The sequence below is a fragment of the Lithobates pipiens genome, unplaced genomic scaffold, assembly GCF_037356315.1.
Source record: "Lithobates pipiens isolate NorthernLeopardFrog02 unplaced genomic scaffold, aLitPip1_a1.2 Scaffold_28, whole genome shotgun sequence".
In the NCBI taxonomy this organism is placed as follows: Eukaryota; Metazoa; Chordata; class Amphibia; order Anura; family Ranidae; genus Lithobates; species Lithobates pipiens.
In genome coordinates, this window is record NW_027507789.1 from 189151890 (window position 1) to 189175669 (window position 23780).

Genomic DNA, 23780 nt, shown 5'->3' on the forward strand with positions numbered 1-23780 from the left:
GCAAAGTGAGCGAACAGACAGAAAATTGAAATCAAATATTTGGTTTGACTACCCTTTGTCGTTAAACCAGCATCAGTTCTTACACTTGCACACTTAGCCCTTGTACACACGTTCGGAGATTTCGACGGAATGTGTCCGATCGGAGCGTTTTGTCGGATATTCCGACTGTGTGTGGTCTGTATCAGACTGTTTCCGTCGGAATATTTTCCGACAAAATGCTCCGATCGGACATACTCCGATCATGTGTAGAGAATTCCGATCGGACAAAGTGCCACGCATGCTCAGATCAAATTCCTACACCAAAGCTATTGGCTACTAGCCTGAACGTAGTCCCATCGTAACGAAATTTACGTCATCACGTTCTGAAAGATCGGATTTTCTGACAACTTTGTCCGACCGTGTGTAAGCAACAGTTTCGGACAAGATCCGTCGGACAAAATTTGACAGACAAAATCCGACGGATTTGGTTGTCGGAATCTCCGACCGTGTGTACAGGGGCTTACACAAAATCAGGGATTTTGTAGGATTAGAGTCAGGTGTGTGATTATGAGCAATTATACTAAGCAGGTACAAATGATTGTCACTTTCAATTGTAGTTTGAAACACAGTGACTAACTGAAACAGAAATGGCTGTGTAGGAGGCTTAAAACTGGGTGAAGAACAACCAAACTCTGCTACTAAGGTGAGGTTGTAAAAAACCGTTTCAGGTGACAGGTCATACACCATGGCAAGACTGAGCACAGCAATAAGGCACACAGTAGTTATTTTGCATCAGCAAGATCTGTCCCATGTAAAGACTTCAAAGCAGACTGTGTATTCAAGATGTGCTGTTCAAGCTGTTTTGAAGAAGCACAAAGTAAGTTGAAGACCGTAGAATCTGTGGTCGAATGTGGAATCTTAATGCAACAGATGAAAGACAGATCACGCTTACTTTCCTTCAACATTTGAAGATGAAGATGTCCAGAAGTTCGATCAGCACAGAACTGATGTAAACTAGTGGGACCCAGATACACCCATCTACTGCCATGAGAAGTCCGGCCAGAGGTGGTCTTCATGGAATAATTGCAGCTAAAAAGCCATAACTCCGACGTGGAAACAAGGTGACAAGTCTATGCATGAACATATAATGGGATGCAGAAAAATGGCAGCAGGTGCTCTGGACTGATGAGTTAAACTTTGAAATATTTGGCTGTAGCAGAAGGAAGTTTGTTTGTGAAGGGCTGGAGAGCGATTCAATGATGATTGTCTGCAAACAGCAGTGAAGCATGGTGGAGGGTTCTTGCAAGTTTCAGGCTGCATTTCTGCAAATGGAGTTGGAAATTTGGTCAGGATCAATGGTGTCCTCAATGCTGAGAAATACAGGCAGATACTTATCCATCATGACATACCATCAGGATTCTAGTACCATCATACTAGAGGCGATTCAGTTCGCATTGTGCGCTATATAAGTATTTCATTCATTCATTCATCAGGGAGGTTTTGGATTGGCCCCAAATTTATTGTGCAGCAGGACAATGGCCCCAAACATACAGCCAATGTCATTAAGAACTGTCTTCTGCATCTGTCCCCTGACGCCTCTGCACTGAAAACCGAGCGATCCAACATCGCCGATCCAGCATGCTCATTGGAGTGCTGGGCTGTGTAGGGGGCAGAGCGGGCCGTCTCAGGCTAGGCTCTCAGTGGCTCACTGTGAAGCTGAGCTGGGTATAAGTCCAGGTACCTGGCGGGTCCAGACTTCCATTGTCGGGATGACGCAGTGCCTAAACTGATTTCTCTGCTGAAAATGGGTCACAGGAGTGCAAAACGAGCTGCACTCCTGTGGTCCATAGGAGAGGCCCAACCAAACAAGCTTTTGCTGGACTTCTCCTTTAACACTTCTATTTATGAAAAGCATTCTTAATTTACAGCATTTTCATACCTGCCTAAAACTTTTGCACAGTAGTTTATAGCTACCATAATTGCTACCTTCAGGCGATCCCTGAAAACTCATCTCTTCAGGGAAGCCTATCCAACTAATCTTTTTACCACTTCTATCAGCTCATCCCCCACAACAACCCTTTGATTGTAAGCTCTTCTGAGCAGGGCCCTCTTAAGCCTCTTGTATTTTATTGTATTATAACAGTATTGTCTCCCTTTTATATTGTAAAGCACTGCGTTAACTGTTATATAAATCCTGTATAATAATAATAATAGTGTTTCTGTAAAGTTTTATTCTAGCGAATAAGTTGCTTTAACATTCTTTTGTCAGCTTTTTTTTTTTTTTTTACAAGTACGTGATTTCGCACTTTTGAACCGCCCCGTGTACTTTTACTGCGGCAGGGTGGTCCATTAGCGCAAAATCACGTACTTTTACGTTACAGTTTCTTCCGGGTCTTTGGCGTGCGTGCCACCGAAATCTGCACCCGCTGTGGTTGGACACCGTGTGAGCCAATCAGCGGGTCCAGCGGACCGGATCTCATCAGCAACCGCAGATCTCTCCCAAGAGAGGCAGAACAGCGATCTGTCTTGTTTACATAGAGGGGAAGATGGAGATCCCGTGTTCCTGTTAAGCAGAAACATGAATCTCTGTCTTCCCCCAGTTAAAGCACAGTTAGAAAACACTCCCTAGGAGCACATTTAACCCTTTGACCGCCCCTGATGTTAACCTCTTCCCTGCCAGTGTCATTCATACTGTGACCGTGCATTTTTTTTAAGCACTGGTCACTGTATTGGTGTCACTTAGTGTGCGATTTGTCCGCCGAAATTTCGCAGTCCTGCGAAAAATCGGCGATCGCCACCATTACTAGTAAAAATAAAAATAAAAATGCCTTAAAAATATCTCATAGTTTGTAGATGCGATAACTTTTGCACAAACCAATCAATATACGCTTATTGGGAGTTTTTTTTTTTTATCAAAAATATGTAGCAGAATACATATTGGCCTTAATTGTTTAAGAAATTTGATTTTTAAAACACTTTTATTGGATATGTTTTATAGCAGAAAGTAAAAAATATTGTTTTTTTTTTTCAAAATAGTCTGTATTTTTTTGTTTATAGCGCAAAAAATAAAAACTGTAGAGGCACTGCGTTACTGTTAAAGTAACGCAGTGCCTTATCGCAAAAAAATTATCTAGTAAGGAAGGGGGTGAAACCTTCCGGGGCTGAAGTGGTTAAGCAATCAGGTTACTTTAACTTGGCTTAATATTTCTGTGCAATTTGCAGCCATATATGATTCCAAAAATGATTACCTTTTTTATAACCAGTGACTCCCAGCAAGCCTCATAACTGTATCAGACATAAGTTATATACTGCTGTGAAATATTGGTTTGTTTTCTTTTGAAATGAACAAATTGATATACTGTGAAGAAGGCAAACAAATATGTCCAGGATTTTGGCACACAAGCAATTCGATTTTATTTTTTATTGTCCTGAACCCAGCGATTCTCAATCAGGGTTCAGTGGAACACTAGGGTTCCTCCAGAGGTTGTAGGGGTTCCTTCAGCATTGGGCAACTTCTGCCTCTCGGATAAGTTCCCACCGACACCATTGATCTTTTTAGCCATCTGTAAGGAGGTAATTCTTCCCACTGACCATCACACTAATGTATCATGAGTTGTAGATTTCTAATTTTTAACAGGGGTTCCCTTTCAGAGTTGCACCCATATTGTTATCAATCTAGAGGCCAGGAATCGCCACATAGCAGTATAAGGGCTTGCAGGTTTATTTGCATAAAACATTTACAATTTTCAGTGTTGTTATACTGCTACAACTTACAACTATTTGTAGTAAAGCTTTTGAATATATAGAAAAAGGTGTAGTAATGTTTTGTCCTGTAATACGTTTCTGTATTTTTAGTAGTAGTTTGAAGTTAAAATGGATTTGCTTTTTATCCATGTCATATACTTGGCCCCCCCCCATCCCTCTTCTTTTACATATTTGGATTTTTTTTTTTTTAAGCATAGCACATACCTTTTCCATCAGCACTGGCTCCAACCTCCTAATTCCTCACCTAGGTGAGGGTGGCAATGCCTGACACCAGTGGCGGCTGGTGCTCAAAATTTTTGGGGGGGGTGCAAACAAACTGAAAAATTCAGAAAAAAACCCCATCAATCGCAGCCACTGTGCCATCAATCGCATCCACTGTACCATCAATCAAAGCCACTGTGCCCATCAATTGCTGCCACTGTGCCCATCAATTGCTGCCACTGTGCCATCAAATGCCACCACTGTGCCATCAAATGCCACCACTGTGCCCCGTAAAATGCCACCACTGTGCCCCGTAAAATGCCACCACTGTGCCCCGTAAAATGCCACCACTGTGTCCCGTAAAATGCCGCCACTGTGCCTCGTAAAATGCCGCCACTGTGCCCCGTAAAATGCCGCCACTGTGCCCCGTAAAATGCCACCACTGTGCCCATCAATTGCTCCCAATGTGCCATATCAAATGCTGCCAGTGTGCCCCCCGCCGTCTGCACTTATCGGTCTTGGTGGGACAGCTCCTCGATATCTTCTCCCATCCTCTCCACCTGTCCTCTGCTATGATTGGATGCCTGTCGTACAATCACATTGCCTGTCATTTCAGCCAATCCGGTAACAGATCCGAGCACCTGATTGGCAGAGAGGCGGTTTAGTGTTAGGAAAACAAATATTCATTCACTTTTCTAAACACAGCTAAGTAACCTGTGAGCACCCAGCTCGAATTGAGCAGATTTGGGTGTTTTTCTTCTTTTAACATTGGTGACCTTTTGCCCTGCACAAAATCGCGGCAAATCGCGGTAAAAAACGCCGCAAAAAACGCTGAAAACGCTACGCTCAGGTGTGAATGCAGCCTTATAGCAAACTTTGCAATAAAAAAAATATTTTTAGTTCAAACATATTGCAATACATGTTAAAGCTGGCCAACTACGTCAAAGTGATCCCTCTATGGCAAACCCCCAACTTGCTCTGGAAAATGCAAATGCTACGGTGGACACAAGACAAAAACAGAATGGTGAACGAGAGCGTACCAAAACACACTGATAACACAACTAAAAGTCTATAAAGTCCAGGAAGTATATGTATACCGCATTAATGGCAGCTCCCTTGAGAGCGAAGCAATCTCTGGAAGAACAATGGGAGAAAAACAAGGTGTGAAAAAACTAAGTGCAGCAGAAGATGCAATGAAATGTATTTTTCATTAAAATCAGCCAAATGGCTACTCACACTAATATAAAGATCAATAGGCATAAAACAGTATAATACTTTGGTCACTCAGCGCTGGGTCCCCAGTGGATGGTGTTGTGTAGATGTTAACAGGAGAGGAGAGGAGAGGAGAGGAGAGGAGAGGAGAGGAGAGGAACAACCGGCCGGACATCTATCTTGTCGTCTCGGAGTGTGTTCCATGCTGGTTCCGAGACAACAAGACAAATGTCCGGCCGGTTGTTCCTCTCCTCTCGTGTTAACATCTACACATTCCAATCCACCAGGGACCCGCTGAGTGACCACAGTATTATATTGTTATATGCCTATTGATCTCTATATTAGTGTGAATAGCCATTTGGTTGATTTTAATTAAATATACCATTCAATGCATCTTCTGCTGCAGTTAGTTTTTGGCGCACCTTGTTTTTCTCCCTACAGTGGACACAATGCCAACATGAGGCAAACAGACACCAGTTGGAGGAGAGCCACCAGGTTAACCGCTTGTCGACCACCTCTCGCCGATATACGTCGGGAGAAGGGCTCGTACAGGCAGAATCACATACCTGTACATGGTCCTTTAAGAGGCGGGCACGCACGCCTGCGGCAAGATATGTTAGTCGGGTTGCGGGTCCCGCGGACTCGATTGCAGCGGGGATACCCGTTATCGTCTCACTGAGAGGAAGAATGGAGAGATGCTAATGTAAACAAGCATCTCCCCATTCTGTCTAGTGACAGTGTCACTGATCTCTGCTCCCTGTGATCGGAGCAGAGATCAGTGACATGTCACACACATCCACACCCCCCGCAGTTAGAAACACGCCCCAGGACACACTTAACTCCTACACTGCCACCTAGTGATTAACCCCTTCACTGCCAGTATCATTTACACAGGAATCAGTGCATTTGTATAGCACTGATTGCTGTATAAATGCCAATGGTCCCAAAAATGTGTCAAAAATGTCCGATGTGTCCGCCATAATGTCGCAGTCATGATAAAAATCACCGATCACCGCCATTTAAAAAAAAAAATTATTATTAATAAAAATGCCATAAAACTATCCCCTATTTTGTAGACGCTATAACTTTTGCGCAAACCAATCACTTATTGTGATTTTTTTCTACCAAAAATATGTAGAAGAATATGTATCTGACTAAACTGAGGAAAATAATTGTTTTTTTTTTTTTTATATATTTTTGGGGGATAATATTTATTAAAGCAAAAAAGAATGCGTTTTTTTTTCAAAATTGTCGCTCTTTTTTTGTTTATAGAGCAAAAAATAAAAACCGCAGGGGTGATCAAATACCGCCACAAGAAAGCTCTATTTGTGGGAAAAAAAGATGTCAATTTTGTTTGGGAGCCACGTCGCATGACCGCGCAATTGTCAGTTAAAGCGACGCAGTGCCGAATCGCAAAAAGTGCTCTGGTCAGGAAAGGGGGGTTAAGGCCTGGCCACTGAGCTAAAAAAAAAATCCTGTTTTTTTTTTTTTTTTTTTTTTTTATTGCAAAGTTTGCTTGAACGTGTATACAGCAGTACACAGAGGGTTCATCCAGAATTTCTAGTGTTAATATGTGGTCACACCCCTTTAGCACTTGATGGATTATACAAACTGTTGGGATTTCAGCTCAGGTATATCTTGTTTCTGTTACACTGCAGGTCAGCACACTCTGTAATTTCCAGTGGCAAGATTCTGTTTGGAAGGACAGGTGTGCGCAGATTCTACCCTTCTTTCCTGGCAGAACTTTATTAGCGCCAGTGTAATATCACAAAGTAGTGTGATATTACATGTTATGATTAGGGAAAAAAGTGGACAACCAATTACAAAAGTAATTTATGTGTTCTATGCTTAAGCACTTCAGCACTAGAGAATTGTTTTCCCTTTTTGCACACATTTGAAAATCTGCATTTGCTCAAAAAACCTCAGAACTTTATGTATTTTCTAAAAGCAGTGGACCAATAGAATAAAAAGATAGTTGTTGCAATATTTGCGTAACTGATTATTAAATGCATATTTTCAGAAAAAAATACAATCAAATACATTTTAGTGCAAACACAACCTAATACCCACCATTTTTGGTAATATATTAACCACTTCAGCCCCGAAAGGTTTTACCCCCTTCCTGACCCAGGGGCAGATTCAGAGTCAAGTCTTGGGAGGGGCACTGCCAGAAAATAAGGTTTTTTTGCAGGCAATTTATCATGGAAATGGCTGGTGTTGGCGCTTCAATCATCATGGCACCATGGTTGATATGGTATCAGGATGATTGAAGCGCGCTATTTCTATTATTACATTGGAATATAAAATAAAATAGTTCAACTTACCCTAATGCAGAATCAGTGGGAGCCCTGAGTGAGTCACTTGCCACCGTCGCCTGTTACCAGATGCTGATTGTCACTTGTCATGTCACCTGCCACAAGTTGCAGATTGTCACTTGCCACGTCACCTGCCACATGCTGCGGATTGTCCCGTGCCACGTCACCTGTGACACGTGGTGGATTGTCACTTGCCACGTCACCTGACACACATTGCAGATTGTCACTTGTCTGGTGCGGATTGTCAATTGCCGCATCACCTGCCATACATTGTAGATTGTCACTTGCTGTGTCACTTGCCATGTCACCTTGCCACCAGATTCAGATTGTCACTTGCTGTGTCACTTGCCACGTCACCTTGCCACCAGATTCAAATTGTTGCCATGTCACTTGCCTGCTACTGCTACACTGTGCAGATTCTCACTTGCTGTGTCCCAGCTTGAAGGCAAGCAGCAGAGAGATTATGTAATCTCTCTGCTGCCTGCAGCTTCACAGTGAGGGCAGGAGAGCGGTGATGCAGGGCAGACGGTGAGAGATGATGTCATCCCCTGCCCAATCACCTGCCGACTGGCCTGTTCAGCCACTCATCTGCCGGCACGCTGACTGATCCACCGATCCACCCGCCAGCCGTTAAGTGATCCGCCGGCCCTCCCACTGGCCTGCTAACTGATCCGCCAGCTTACCTGCTGACCCCGCAGACTGATCCACCTGCCTGCCTGTCACTAATTTCTGGGGGGCAATTGCCCCCCCTGGATCCTCCCCTGTCCTGACCAGAGCACTTTTTACAATTTGTCAAAGCGTCGCTTTAACTGGTAATTGCGCGGTCATGCAACGCTGTTCCCAAACAAAATTTGTGTCCTTTTTTTCCCCCCACAAATAGAGCGTACTTTTGGTGCTATTTGATCACCTCTGCAGTTTTTATTTTTTGTGCTATACACAATTTTGAAAAAAAGCTGTATTTTTTTACTTTTTGCTATAATAAATATCCCCAAAAATGTTTTTAAAAAAGTAATTTCTTCATCAGTTTAGGCCAATATATATTCTTCTTCATATTTTTGGTAATATTTAAGGGATAAGCAGGCTTTCAGGCACAGATACCAGATCAAGTGAAGTAGTGACAAACAGTGAAGTGTTTAATGGTGATATTTAGTCCATAGAGGTGCTGTACAGTGTTCAAAATAAAACAAACGGAACAAAATAGCCAAACAAAAACCTAGCCGTGTCTCGGCTCTAATTATACACTATGAAGGCCCTAACTACCAGGCTGAGCAAGCCTACCGCTTGTCAGTTTCCACATAAACTGCTTTGCACCTTTTTACCAACCTTATTGCTCTCACAGACCAGCGTTGTCTGTGTTTCCCAGGCAGAGAGCAAAGGCTGTCTGCTCAAGTGAGCTTAAATTAGCCTGGGGAAGAGGCATAAGACCCGAACTGGATCATGGATCAGAGATCCCTGAATGTGTACGAGATGTATAAACCCTGAACAGGACTTTTCCTGGCTCTCTCTGGGACGCTCTGCTACAGCGTATATTGATTGGTTTGCACAAAAGTTAGAGCGTCTACAAACTATGGGAAAGATTTATGGCATTTTTTTTACTAGTAATGACGGTGATCTGCAATTTTAAGCGGTATTGCTACATTGCGACAGACAGATTGGACACTTTTGACACACTTTTGGGACCATTTGCATTTATACGTAGTAGAAAAGGGCTTTCAGTGGATCAAAAGGTTCTGGTGAGGTTGTCCCATCCCTGGTATACTTTAGGAAAGAAAGAGGGTCCCCCTATTAGAGTGGGATTTTAAACATGACCACCAACACCATATAACAGTTAAAACATGTAAATTCTTTATTAACAATTACAAAACAAATACAGAATCCAGCCAGAGAGACGCCACTGCTGATGGTGTCTCTATGGCAGTTTACAGATATACAGAAACATGGATAAATATAAAAAGCCAACCAATGAATAAAAATACTCTTTTCTTATGACCCACACCCGACGCGTTTCTAGTTGCTGATGTCACAGAACTTTCATCAGGGGGGAAGAGCAAAATTTAGATGGCACAATGGTATTTCTACAACATAGAAAGGACAAATCTTAAAGTCTAAAACCTACATATTTACCGCATACAGTACATATACATGATGGGGAGCATGAAAAAAATAAAACAAAAATTTAAATAAAGGAAGTCTATTCATATTTAAATATGCCTAAGTCGGCAATAATGGCCTACCTGGAATGGTTCGTCAGAGTTGAATGTGCTTAAAAAGCTACATAGAGTATCTGTGGCTGATATGCATGGGTGTGTCCCAAACCAATGTAAGGCTACGTAGTTCATAGGATGCGGATCGATACAAGGGAGATATCAAACGACCACTTCCTCCAGATCCACCTTTAAAAAGAAGGAGGGGGGGAGGGGAAAAGAGAGGGAAATCTGAAGGCGCATATTGGATGGCTAGGTTAATTTCCACATAACCCACCACCTACAAAAGTGATGCCACAGCTTTAAACCCTTATAGCGAGTGCCTAAGTCTGGCCACCATAAGCCCACACCCAGAACAGCCAGCCGTGACCTTGAAGAGGAACACCATCACATTATAGAATACATATGCCGTCAATTTCACTCAGTGAGAAAAGAATTGTGCAAAGTTAAAAATATAAAGAATAGGTGAAGTTAGAGATGACCGCCATGAGGGCCGACTGGAATGCTTACCTACAAGGATCACTAAAGGAAGGGGGGATTGATGCATGTATGTGCAATGCACTTTCTTCCGTTTCGTGCCATATAGTTATAATAGCTAATGTTTGCACTGAATTTGGAGTATCCACATGCCTCCCCAAGGGGATGAAGCAGCCGGAGGGCTAGAGAATCAAGCCCATTGCTTTGCTATCCTATGAAAGATGATCCACAAGTTTGCATTTTTAAAGCGATCAGTGCTATAAAAATGCACTAGTAGGGAAGGGGTTAACACTAGGGGGCAATCAAGGGGTTAAATGTGTGTTCTAACTGTATGGGGATAGGACTGAGTAGGAGAGGAGACAAATCTTAGTTCCTACTTACTAGGAACAAACAACATGTCTCCTCTCCTCTGATAGCACAGGGATTTGTGTGTTTACAACGTATGCAATAGTGTGTGGCCGGCGGCAATCGTGACCACCAGCCATGCGCATCGGGTCACCCGCCGTGCAGCAGCCACCCTCTGGCGGGCCATAAAGGAACCCCATACTTGTACAGGGTTTCGCGCAGGGGAGCCATTCTGCCCCCATAAATACACGTGAGCCGGTCGGGAACCGGTTAAAGATGAGTATGTGTCAAGCAAATAGATATTGCATGCTCCCCTGATATTGTCCATAGGTGATGCTAGAAAAGCCTTTACAGCTCATCAGCTTAGAGCAGTGGCTCTCAACTCCTGTCCTCCGGGCCCACTAACAGACCAGATTTTATGTATTACCTTGGGGAAATGCAGACTAGAATGGTGCAATCACTGAGCAGCAAATGATATCACCTGTGATGTATTTCAGTTATCTTGCAAACCTGGCCCGATAGTGGGTCCTGAGGACAGGGTTGAGAATCACTGGCTTCGAGGTACCTGTGAGTTCTGATGCTATAATTAATCGCTCTCAATCTGACCTTTGTAGTAATACCTCCCATGTGTGGTGTGATTGCTGTTTACAGAAACATGCATTTTGCAGGTGTGTGTGGGGCAACGGGGGTTATGGTTAATTTGTTTTTAATATATTTAAAAATTTTCTACTTTTTTTGGTATTTTTTTAATTACACTTTATTGCTATAATCCCCCCCCCCCCCCCCCCCGTGATAACACTGGGCAGATGACAGGTATTCTTTATGGAACCATTGGGAGACCACCCCAATGTCTCCTCTGCCCTCCACAGCATGCAACCGAGCAGAGATCTGGAGGGGACCGCCATTAGGTTATGCTTAAAGTGTTACTAAACCCACAACAGCAGTAAAATCAGTCTGTATTTGCAGGAAAGCATGCTTGTTATACTCACTGTGAAACCCAAGGGGTTAATCCTGTGCATTATGTAAAAAGGCTGTTTGATCCAGTCTTCTCTGATCCTCGCCTTCTTCCACAGTCCCCAATCCATCTCCTGATAGTACAGAGCCTTGGGGGCAAGCTGCACATCCCTCATTTGGTGTGCAATGCTAGAGAGGTTGTTTTTTTTTTCGTGGGAGAGTTCATGTGATCAGCACAGGGACAATCAGCACTGTCCAAGCAGATGGTCAGGTGTCCTGCAGCTTCATAGGAGAGACAGAGCAGAATGAAAACTCCTCCTATAAGCTTTAACCAGACACTGATAGAAGTCACAAGACTGCTATATACTGCTGATGGGAAAAGATATTTAGCAGTTTATATTTACTAAAAACGATTGCATTTCCATGTTCTGTGTACTGTGGGAGAACATATATGGTGAATACAAGGTCCTAGATTTAGTAACATTTTAACACTTCACTCTTTAGATGTATGTAGTATGTCTAAAGATCAGATCTAGATATATACTTTTTTTTGTTTGTTAAAGAGAAGTTCCACCCGTATAAAAGTCAGCAGCTACAAAAAGTGTGGCTGCTGACTTTTAAAAATCGGACACCCCCCAGTTCGGTTCGAAGCAGAACATGCAAACAATTTGTTTGAATGCACAAACACCGTTAAAGTCTATGGGACACAAACGTGAAAAATCAAAAGTGCTCATTTTAAAGGCTTATATGCAAGTTATTGCCTATAATTTGTATTATATGGCAGAGCAATTGTCCCATTTTTTCTACATAGATAAGGGCGACAGGGATCGCTCTCTGTCATTGGTGTGTTCCCCCTTTTCTTGAATCACCACACACCCTTTTCATCTCCTCTTTAGAGACCCTGGTGACCCATGGACTCTGGGAAATCGCAAAGGATTGTTATATCATCATTGTAAGGTGTGGGAAGTGGTGAGACGCAGACTCTGGACTCCTTCCACGCATAGTCATACACCCCTGTTGGACAATCCTTGTCTGGTTGAGCTCCTACAGATACCCGACCACAATTTGTGGATTACTAGGGGAGTTGTATACTTATCTGATGTTTACTGTGGGAGGGTTCTTAAATCGTTCCTGAAACTTAAGGATAATTTTGGTCTTCCCAATTCAATGCACTTTCAATTATATACCCTGGATGTGATACTCGGGTCGGAGTCCAAAAAATGTATCTCCACATTTTATAATAGTCTCCTTCTTCCATCTGCTACAGTATTAGCTTACCAATTAAAAGACCGTTGGGCTGGGGATGTGAGGGAGATGGAGGATGAAGAATGGGAGGAGGTGTTGGATTCATGCAAGAACGTCTCCCCTGCACTGTCTGACTGTCTTACTCAGCTATATATTCTACACAGATCTTACTTGACCCCCCCATGCATGGCCAAATACAGAGCCAACTACAACCAATTATGCCCTAGATGTGGAGGTTCCATTGGTACCTTTTTTCATATTATCTGGTCCTGCTCTGTCATTCAGGGCTACTGGTAAAATCCATTCATGATATAATGGGGTCCCCCCTCACAATCTGCCCTAAGCAGTATATACTGGGAGTGTTCCCAGACCCAGATTCTGATAAATTTCTTTACACTTTCCTGCAGGAATCGTTATTCATGGCTAGACTGCTTATGGCACGGACATGGCTTAGGGCACTACCACCCACTGCCCAAGAGTTAATGCTGTGCTACCGTACAAGAAAGAGTTGTAAACTCACAGGGGATGTCCAGCTAAGTACGGTAAACTTTGGGATACCTGGTTAGAAAAGGCAGAGCGGGAAGAGATTCCTGTTTAATATGGAGTTTACAATGTCAACAGGTTTTTTACCCTAAAAAATTTTTGTATGGGACTATCAGACATCATTTTAATTTAACAGATGCTAGGTGTGTCACGTCAAAGTCCAATGCTTGCACTTATATATGTCTGGTTTATTATTTTTTATTTTCTAATCTGTACAAAATTTGCAATATAATTGCTATTATCTTGTAAACATACATTCTTCTCAAATAAAGAACTTTGTAAAAAAAAAGAAGTCACTGGCAGCCACTCTGATACTCAGGCATAGCACAATGTATATGTCTTTTCTGTATATGTCTTTTCTAAAAACGAGGCTTGTAAATACCTATTTAGAGCGATCTTCATGCCGGTCATGTGACTCGCCAACGCTTTTCACCGTCGATGCATGGCTTCTGCAGGAGGGGCCGAGACCTCCCTCTGAGGTCAGCCGGGGAGATCACGTGGTCGCTCAGCCCCTCCTGCAGAAGCTTTGTCTCAGGGCTGTAAAGTGGCCAGGAGTCACATGACCAGCCTGAAGATAGCTCTAAATAGGTATTTACAAGCCTCGTTTTTAGAAAAGACATATACAGTGTGCTATGCCTGAGTATCATAGATACTAGATTTGTATTAATATCGGGGGGGAGGCAGAGATGGGGACACACAAGGAGCTGACGGGCAAGGAGGAGGGGGTGAGGGGAAGGTGAGATGAGAGCAGGCTGCGGATGACGCAGGGACATACTCTGACCACGGTGGTCAGGGCTCAGCAGCCCTAGTTATCATAGTCAGTACAGAGAGAGGGATACAGGAAGTGGCAGGTTCAGCCAGGTTTAGAGGGGGGCAGATTACACAGCACAAGCACTGCACTGTTCTGTTTAATCTGCTTTAAGTGAGCAGGATCTATTTTTTTTTCCAGAATTAAAAGAAGGGTAATTGATTTTTTTTTTTTTTAATTTTGCAGGTGGCTGTTTTCTTTCAAAATGAATTTCAAGATTTTGGGATATTTGAAGATGCAGTTCCGTGAGTACATTTTAACACTCAAACCATGTACTTCATTCATATAAACCACCTTAACATTCATAGTAGCCAAACTATCGCTTTAGATTTTGAAAATATGGTATTTCGTAATTAATGTAGAAGCTTAGAGAAAGTTGTATTTATTTTTCTATTTACCCTGGTGACATATGAAATCTAATTCTACATACTCTGTACTTTTGGATCATTTAACCACTTGCTGCCCGCCCTATAGGCAATTGACGGCGGCAAAGTGGTTTCATAATCCTGACCGGACGTCATATGACGTGATCAGGATTATGAGCCGCTGCGCACCCCCGGGGGCGCGCATCGCGGCGATCGTTGTTGCGGGGTGTCAGTCTGACACCCGGCAACTACGATCTCGGTAAAGAGTCTCCGACGGAGACTCTTTACCATGTGATCAGCCGTGTCCAATCACGGCTGATCACAGTGTAAATGGGAAGAGCCGGTGATCGGCTTTCCCTCACTCGCGTCTGTCAGACGCGAATAGAGGAGAGCCGATCGGCTGCTCCTCTGACAGGGGGGGTCTGTGCTGATCGATTATCAGCACAGCCCCCCCGAGGATGCCCACACTGGACCACCAGGGACGCCACCAGACCACCAGGGAAAAGGTAATAAAGGTCATAATCCTCCCTAGACCACCAGGGATGCCAGTCAGCACAATGGGTACCAATCAGTGCCCATAATGGATGCCAATCAGTGCCCACAATGGGCATCACTGATTGGCATGCATTATTGTTTGGCACTGATTGGCATCCATTACTATAGTATAACACCGATGCTGCCTATGAGTGCCCACCTGTGCCGCCTATGAGTGCCCACCTGTGCCGCCTATCCATGCCCACCTGTGCCGCCTATCCATGCCCATCCGTGCCCAGGGCCGCTGATAAGCCAGTACAGCCAGCCCTGTTGTACCGGGCCCGGCCAGCAGGGGGGGCCTGTGCAGCTTCAAAGACAGTTCAGTGGAGAAAACCCAAAAAACGCTTTCTAATTTACAAGTGGCTCCCTGCGCTCATTGTACACTACACACTGGATCTTTCCATTACAAAATCCTGGAAACAGAATCCAGGAATCTGTGTCTCCCAGGACCTCAGCTGAGCTCTGCAATCCAGTCCAGAGCTTCTAGATTGCCTTCTCCACAGACCCAAGACCACACCCCTCCGCTGCTCTCATTGGTTGGAGGAGAGAAGTCTAATTAGCAGCCCTGGACTGGAGCTTCTTAGGTAAGAGACATGCTGCTGTGCAGGAGAGTTCTCTCATGTTGGCACAGATTAAAACAGGCCCACTGACACTGCATCTGGCCTGCCAGCACAGACACAACACGAACATTCAGAAATGTTTTGTAATGTAAACGATCCTAACACCTCCTGAGAGGCCCCCTCCCCCACCAACCTGAAATGGGGACTGATGTTGAGAGGTGCTCTGATGTGATCTAAAGGGCTCTGCTGTGATGGAGGGGGCTCTGATGTGATGGAGGGGGCTCTGATGTGATGGAGGGGGCTCTGCTGTGATGGAGGGGGCTCTGATGTGATGGAGGGGGCTCTGCTGTGATGGAGGGGGCTCTGATGTGATGGAGGGGGCTCTGATGTGATGGAGGGGACTCTGCTGTGATGGAGGGGGCTCTGCTGTGATGGAGGGGGCTCTGCTGTGATGGAGGGGGCTCTGCTGTGATGGAGGGGGCTCTGCTGTGATGGAGGGGGCTCTGCTGTGATGGAGGGGACTCTGCTGTGATGGAGGGGACTCTGCTGTGATGGAGGGGACTCTGCTGTGATGGAGGGGACTCTGCTGTGATGGAGGGGGCTCTGCTGTGATGGAGGGAGCTCTGCTGTGATGGAGGGGGCTCTGATGTGATGGAGGGGGCTCTGATGTGATGGAGGGGGCTCTGCTGTGATGGAGGGGGCTCTGCTGTGATGGAGGGGGCTCTGCTGTGATACAAGGGGCTCTGCTGTGATATAAGGGGACTCTGCTGTGATGGAGGGGGCTCTGCTGTGATGGAGGGGGCTCTGATGTGATGGAGGGGGCTCTGCTGTGATACAAGGGGCTCTGCTGTGATACAAGGGGCTCTGCTGTGATACAAGGGGCTCTGCTGTGATACAAGGGGCTCTGATGTGATATAAGGGGACTCTGCTGTGATGGAGGGGGCTCTGGTGTGATATAAGGGGCTCTGCTGTGTTATAAGGGGACTCTGCTGTGATGGAGGGGGCTCTGCTGTGATGGAGGGGGCTCTGCTGTGATGGAGGGGGCTCTGATGTGATGGAGGGGGCTCTGCTGTGATGGAGGGGGCTCTGCTGTGATGGAGGGGGCTCTGCTGTGATGGAGGGGGCTCTGATGTGATATAAGGGGACTCTGCTGTGATGGAGGGGGCTCTGCTGTGATGGAGGGGGCTCTGCTGTGATGGAGGGGGCTCTGCTGTGATACAAGGGGCTCTGCTGTGATACAAGGGGCTCTGCTGTGATACAAGGGGCTCTGCTGTGATATAAGGGGACTCTGCTGTGATAGGAGGGGGCTCTGATGTGATGGAGGGGGCTCTGATGTGATACAAGGGGCTCTGCTGTGATACAGGGGGCTCTGATGTGATATAAGGGGACTCTGATGTGATATAAGGGGACTCTGCTGTGATGGAGGGGACTCTGCTGTGATGGAGGGGGCTCTGCTGTGATACAAAGGGCTCTGGTGTGATATAAGGGGCTCTGCTGTGATGGAGGGGGCTCTGCTGTGATGGAGGGGGCTCTGATGTGATGGAGGGGGCTCTGCTGTGATGGAGGGGGCTCTGCTGTGATGGAGGGGGCTCTGCTGTGATACAAGGGGCTCTGCTGTGATATAAGAGGCTCTGATGTGATATAAGGGGACTCTGCTGTGATGGAGGGGGCTCTGCTGTGACGGAGGGGGCTCTGCTGTGATAGAAGGGGCTCTGCTGTGATATAAGGGGACTCTGCTGTGATGGAGGGGACTCTGCTGTGATGGAGGGAACTCTGGGGGGCTCTGCTGTGATGGAGGGGGCTCTGCTGTGATGGAGGGGACTCTGCTGTGATGGAGGGGACTCTGCTGTGATGGAGGGGGCTCTGCTGTGATGGAGGGGGCTCTGCTGTGATACAAGGGGCTCTGCTGTGATACAAGGGGCTCTGCTGTGATACAAGGGGCTCTGCTGTGATACAAGGGGCTCTGCTGTGATACAAGGGGCTCTGATGTGATATAAGGGGACTCTGCTGTGATGGAGGGGACTCTGCTGTGATGGAGGGGACTCTGCTGTGATGGAGGGGGCTCTGCTGTGATACAAAGGGCTCTGGTGTGATATAAGGGGCTCTGCTGTGTTATAAGGGGACTCTGCTGTGATGGAGGGGGCTCTGCTGTGATGGAGGGGGCTCTGATGTGATGGAGGGGGCTCTGCTGTGATGGAGGGGGCTCTGCTGTGATGGAGGGGGCTCTGCTGTGATACAAGGGGCTCTGCTGTGATATAAGGGGCTCTGCTGTGATATAAGGGGCTCTGATGTGATATAAGGGGACTCTGCTGTGATGGAGGGGGCTCTGCTGTGATGGAGGGGACTCTGCTGTGATGGAGGGGGCTCTGCTGTGATGGAGGGGGCTCTGCTGTGATGGAGGGGGCTCTGCTGTGATACAAGGGGCTCTGCTGTGATACAAGGGGCTCTGCTGTGATACAAGGGGCTCTGCTGTGATAGGAGGGGGCTCTGCTGTGATAGGAGGGGGCTCTGATGTGATACAAGGGGCTCTGCTGTGATACAAGGGGCTCTGATGTGATATAAGGGGACTCTGATGTGATATAAGGGGACTCTGCTGTGATGGAGGGGACTCTGCTGTGATGGAGGGGACTCTGCTGTGATGGAGGGGGCTCTGCTGTGATACAAAGGGCTCTGGTGTGATATAAGGGGCTCTGCTGTGTTATAAGGGGACTCTGCTGTGATGGAGGGGGCTCTGATGTGATGGAGGGGGCTCTGATGTGATGGAGGGGGCTCTGCTGTGATACAAGGGGCTCTGCTGTGATATAAGGGGCTCTGCTGTGATATAAGAGGCTCTGATGTGATATAAGGGGACTCTGCTGTGATGGAGGGGGCTCTGCTGTGATGGAGGGGACTCTGCTGTGACGGAGGGGGCTCTGCTGTGATAGAAGGGGCTCTGCTGTGATATAAGGGGACTCTGCTGTGATGGAGGGGACTCTGCTGTGATGGAGGGAACTCTGCTGTGATGGAGGGGGCTCTGCTGTGATGGAGGGGGCTCTGCTGTGATGGAGGGGGCTCTGCTGTGATGGAGGGGACTCTGCTGTGATGGAGGGGACTCTGCTGTGATGGAGGGGGCTCTGCTGTGATGGAGGGGACTCTGCTGTGATACAAAGGGCTCTGGTGTGATATAAGGGGCTCTGCTGTGTTATAAGGGGACTCTGCTGTGATGGAGGGGACTCTGCTGTGATGGAGGGGGCTCTGCTGTGAGGGAGGGGGCTCTGCTGTGATGGAGGGGACTCTGCTGTGATGGAGGGGGCTCTGCTGTGATACAAAGGGCTCTGCTGTGATATAAGGGGACTCTGATGTGATGGAGGGGGCTCTGATGTGATGGAGGGGACTCTGATGTGATGGAGGGGGCTCTGATGTGATGGAGGGGACTTTGATGTGATGGAGGGGGCTCTGCTGTGATGGAGGGGGCTCTGCTGTGATGGAGGGGACTCTGCTGTGATGGAGGGGACTCTGCTGTGATGGAGGGGGCTCTGCTGTGATGGAGGGGGCTCTGCTGTGATGGAGGGGACTCTGCTGTGACGGAGGGGGCTCTGCTGTGATAGAAGGGGCTCTGCTGTGATATAAGGGGACTCTGCTGTGATGGAGGGGACTCTGCTGTGATGGAGGGAACTCTGCTGTGATGGAGGGGGCTCTGCTGTGATGGAGGGGGCTCTGCTGTGATGGAGGGGGCTCTGCTGTGATGGAGGGGGCTCTGCTGTGATGGAGGGGACTCTGCTGTGATAGAGGGGGCTCTGCTGTGATGGAGGGGACTCTGCTGTGATTGAGGGGACTCTGCTGTGATGGAGGGGACTCTGCTGTGATGGAGGGGACTCTGCTGTGATGGAGGGGGCTCTGCTGTGATGGAGGGGGCTCTGCTGTGATGGAGGGGGCTCTGCTGTGATGGAGGGAACTCTGCTGTGATGGAGGGGGCTCTGCTGTGATGGAGGGGGCTCTGCTGTGATGGAGGGGACTCTGCTGTGATGGAGGGGACTCTGCTGTGATGGAGGGGACTCTGCTGTGATGGAGGGGGCTCTGCTGTGATGGAGGGGGCTCTGCTGTGATGGAGGGGGCTCTGCTGTGATGGAGGGGGCTCTGCTGTGATGGAGGGGGCTCTGCTGTGATGGAGGGGGCTCTGCTGTGATGGAGGGGGCTCTGCTGTGATGGAGGGGACTCTGCTGTGATGGAGGGGGCTCTGCTGTGATGGAGGGGGCTCTGCTGTGATGGAGGGGACTCTGCTGTGACGGAGGGGGCTCTGCTGTGATAGAAGGGGCTCTGCTGTGATATAAGGGGACTCTGCTGTGATGGAGGGGACTCTGCTGTGATGGAGGGAACTCTGCTGTGATGGAGGGGGCTCTGCTGTGATGGAGGGGGCTCTGCTGTGATGGAGGGGGCTCTGCTGTGATGGAGGGGGCTCTGCTGTGATGGAGGGGGCTCTGCTGTGATGGAGGGGGCTCTGCTGTGATGGAGGGGGCTCTGCTGTGATGGAGGGGGCTCTGCTGTGATGGAGGGGACTCTGCTGTGATGGAGGGGGCTCTGCTGTGATGGAGGGGACTCTGCTGTGATGGAGGGGGCTCTGCTGTGATGGAGGGGGCTCTGCTGTGATGGAGGGGGCTCTGCTGTGATGGAGGGGGCTCTGCTGTGATGGAGGGGGCTCTGCTGTGATGGAGGGGGCTCTGCTGTGATGGAGGGGACTCTGCTGTGATGGAGGGGGCTCTGCTGTGATGGAGGGGACTCTGCTGTGATGGAGGGGGCTCTGCTGTGATGGAGGGGACTCTGTCCGTTGTTCTACTGACCTACCCCCCGCATCTTCTGCCAGTTATACTGACTTTGCTGCATATTTTAATATAATGTACATAAATAAAAAAAGATTGTAAGTTTACAAAGTAAGACATGGGCACCTCTTGGCATCATTAACCCCTTCCCACCTATATCAGCCCTTTCGCTGGATGGATGGGTGGGGTTGAGGTTGGGGCAGAAGGGGGCCCCATCAGTGCCGCCTTATCAGTGCCCATCAGTGAAGGAGAAAACGTACTTATTTACAAAGTTTTGAAACTGAAACAAAAAAAAACATTTTTTTTTATCAAAATTTTCGGTATTTTTTTATTTGCAGCGCAAAAAATAAAAACCGTAGAGGTGATCAAATACCACCAAAAGAAAGCTCTATTTGTGGGGAAAAAAATGATAAAAATTTCATTTGGGTACAGTGTAGCATGACCGCGCAATTGTCATTCAAAGTGCGACAGCGCTGAAAGCTCAAAATTGGTGTGGGCAGGAAGGTGTTTAATTGCCCTGTATTGAAGTGGTTAAAGGGATTTCATTGCCCATATACCGTATGTATTCATTTTGTAATTACATACACCTTTGATTCATGACTTAAATTCATAGATTGCATTGTTAGTGACTTGCATCAAATACTACTAGACTAAAAGTTCTCCTGTCACATAATTGGTTATCGCACCTACCTAAACTTTTTTATTTTTTACCGTTATTACATAGAATTAGGAAGAGTTAGAACTAGAGGTGTCCTGAAAAAAAAATATAAAAAATTATATATATATATTTGCATTATATTCAACTTTTTAATTAATATCATGACTTTAAATGAATATTAATTTATTGTCATCCATTATCGCCACCTTTAGCACAAGAAAAGCTCAAGAAAAATGCATCCCTTTAAATTCCATGTGTGTCTTCACACTGGTTCATCGTAGTGTTAAAAAGCTTGCTTGCTGCGTTTTTGGTCAGCTAAAAAATGCTGCACCAAAAATGTGCTTTCCTGTTGAAATGCATTGTACTGTTTGACTGGGGGAAGGTAAAGATCCATGTTCCTGCTGAGCAAAAACACAGGATCAGTACATTCCCCTCTCACAGAACTGCAGTCTGCCTTGTTTACATGCAGATTGCCGTTCTGCCTGTCTCCTGAATGATTGAAGGGTCCCGGCAGACATCGGGTCCGCCGGAACCGTTGATTGACTCCCGCTGTCCATGCGCCCCCCCCAGACCCGGGAGGCTAAGGTCACATACTAGGTATGTGATCTGGCACAGAGCGACTGTGTCCGCAAATGGTTAAAGTGGTTCTTCACCCTAAAGGGGAAGTTCCGCTAGTATTATCCCTCCCCCCCTCCGGTGCCACAATCGGCACCTTTCGGGGGGGAGGGGGGTGCAGTTACCTGGATAATCCAGGTAACTGCACCCACTTCCGGCCAGACAGCCGCATGGCTCCGCCCACCGCCGCATGGCTCCGCCCCCCGTTGTGTTCTGGGAAACACACAGTTCCCAGAGACACAGCGGGGAACCAGCGCAGCGCGACTCGCGCATGCGCAGTAGGGAACCGGGCAGTGAAGCCCTCTTGCTTCACTTCCCGATTCCCTGACAGAGGATGGCGGCGGTGGCTGCAGCGAGACGAGCGATCGCTCGTCATCTGCCGCCAACATCGCTGGAACCTGGGATAGGTAAGTGTGATATTATTAAAAGTCAGCAGCTGCAATATTAGTAGCTGCTGGCTTTTAATATTTTTTTTTTTTTGTGCAGCTCCTCTTTAAAGTTTTTGTATTATCAGACAGTTCTTACTATTATGATTCTGAGATCATGATACTGTGAAAGTGATACAAATTCATCAAAGCTTCTTTTTCACAGCTTTACACCTTTCCTGCATTGTTCTTTTGTTTGAAAAAAAATAAATCTCATATATTGTAATCATTGGAGACATTCTCACCGTAGAATTTGTAATTTTAACTCTGCTTGAAGGTTTTCAGAATGCAGCAAGATACTTATTGGACTCTTTCCTAATGTATCAAAATGTTATTAGGCTAATGTGTTTTTCACCACATAGGTGTGAGAGAGGAATTGGGACACAAATTTATCATCATCTCTTCAATGCCTCCGGCATAGTATTCTAAAAACTTTATTTTTTACATTTGTTTCCACTTTGTATGTCATTACATATTTAGCTAGCTACAGCTCTGGAAAAAAAATCTATTCTGACATCTGAATGGCTTTGATTTACTATCCTTATATACAATAGTTTGCAGCACAATCAAATGATGTACTTTTTTTGTGTGTTTTGCTATGAACAGTGGGGAGAACAAGTATTTGATACACGGCCGATTTTGCAGGTTTTCCTAATTACAAAGCATGTAGAAGTCTGTCATTTTTATCATAGGTACTCTTCAACTGTGAGAGACTGAATCCAAAACAACAATCCAGAAAATCAAATTGTATGATTTTTAAGTAATTCATTTGCATTTTATTGCATGACATTAAGTATTTGATAAATCAGAAAAGCAGAACTTAATATTTGGTACAGAAACCTTTGTTTGCAATTACAGAGATCATACGTTTCCTGTAGTTCTTGACCAGGTTTGCACACACTGCAGCAGGGATTTTGGCCCACTTCTCCATACAGACCACCTTCTCCAGATCCTTCAGGTTTCGGGGCTGTCACAGGGCAATATGGACTTTCAGTTCCCTTCAAAGATTTTCTATTGGGTTCAGGTCTGGAGACTGGCTAGGCCACTCCAGGTTCTTGAGATGCTTCTTACGGAGCCACTCCTTAGTTGCCCTGGCTGTGTGTTTTGGGTCGTTGCCATGCTGGAATACCCAGCCAGGACCCATCTTCAATGGTTTTACTGAGGGAAGGAGGTTTCATAGTTTCATAGTTAGTAAGGTTGAATAAAGACACCAGTCCATCCAGTTCAACCTGAGTGAGTGTCTACAATAGACCCTATCCCTGTACATTGCACACTCACATTGGTCCCTACCCTCAAGGTGCCCACGATCCAAGGTCCCCGATCATATACTAGGGCCAATTTTGGACAGAAGCCAATTAACCTACCTGCATGTCTTTGGATTGTGGGAGGAAACCGGAGTACCCGGAGGAAACCCACGCAGGCACAGGGAGAACATGCAAACTCCGGGCAGGTAGTGTCGTGGTTGGGATTTGAACCAGTGACCCTTCTTACTGCTAGGTGAGAGTGCTAACCACTACACCACTGTGCCGCCCTTGCACCACTGTGCCGCCCTGTGAGGTTGTTGGCCAAGAACTCATGATACATGGCCCCATCCATCCTACCCTCAATACGGTGCAGTCGTTCTATCCCCTTTGCAGAAAAGCAGCCCCAAAGAATGTTGTTTCCACCTAGATGCTTAATGGTTGAGATGGTGTTCTTGGGGTTGTACTCATCCTTTTTCCTCCAAAGACAGTGGAGTTTAGACCAAAAAGCTAGATTTTTGTCTCATCAGGCCACATG

The 23780-nt window shown here is 46.5% G+C and overlaps 1 protein-coding gene across 1 annotated transcript in view; it reads left to right on the plus strand.

Moving 5' to 3' along the window:
* Positions 1-724: 724 nt before the first annotated feature.
* Positions 725-23780, plus strand: part of LOC143934809 (uncharacterized) — a 60923-nt gene continuing 37867 nt past the window's right edge. Inside the window, exons 1-2 of the mRNA XM_077458432.1 lie at positions 725-856; positions 14235-14293. Coding sequence (XP_077314558.1) covers positions 725-856; positions 14235-14293 — 191 coding nt within the window. The remainder of the gene's footprint in view (positions 857-14234; positions 14294-23780) is intronic.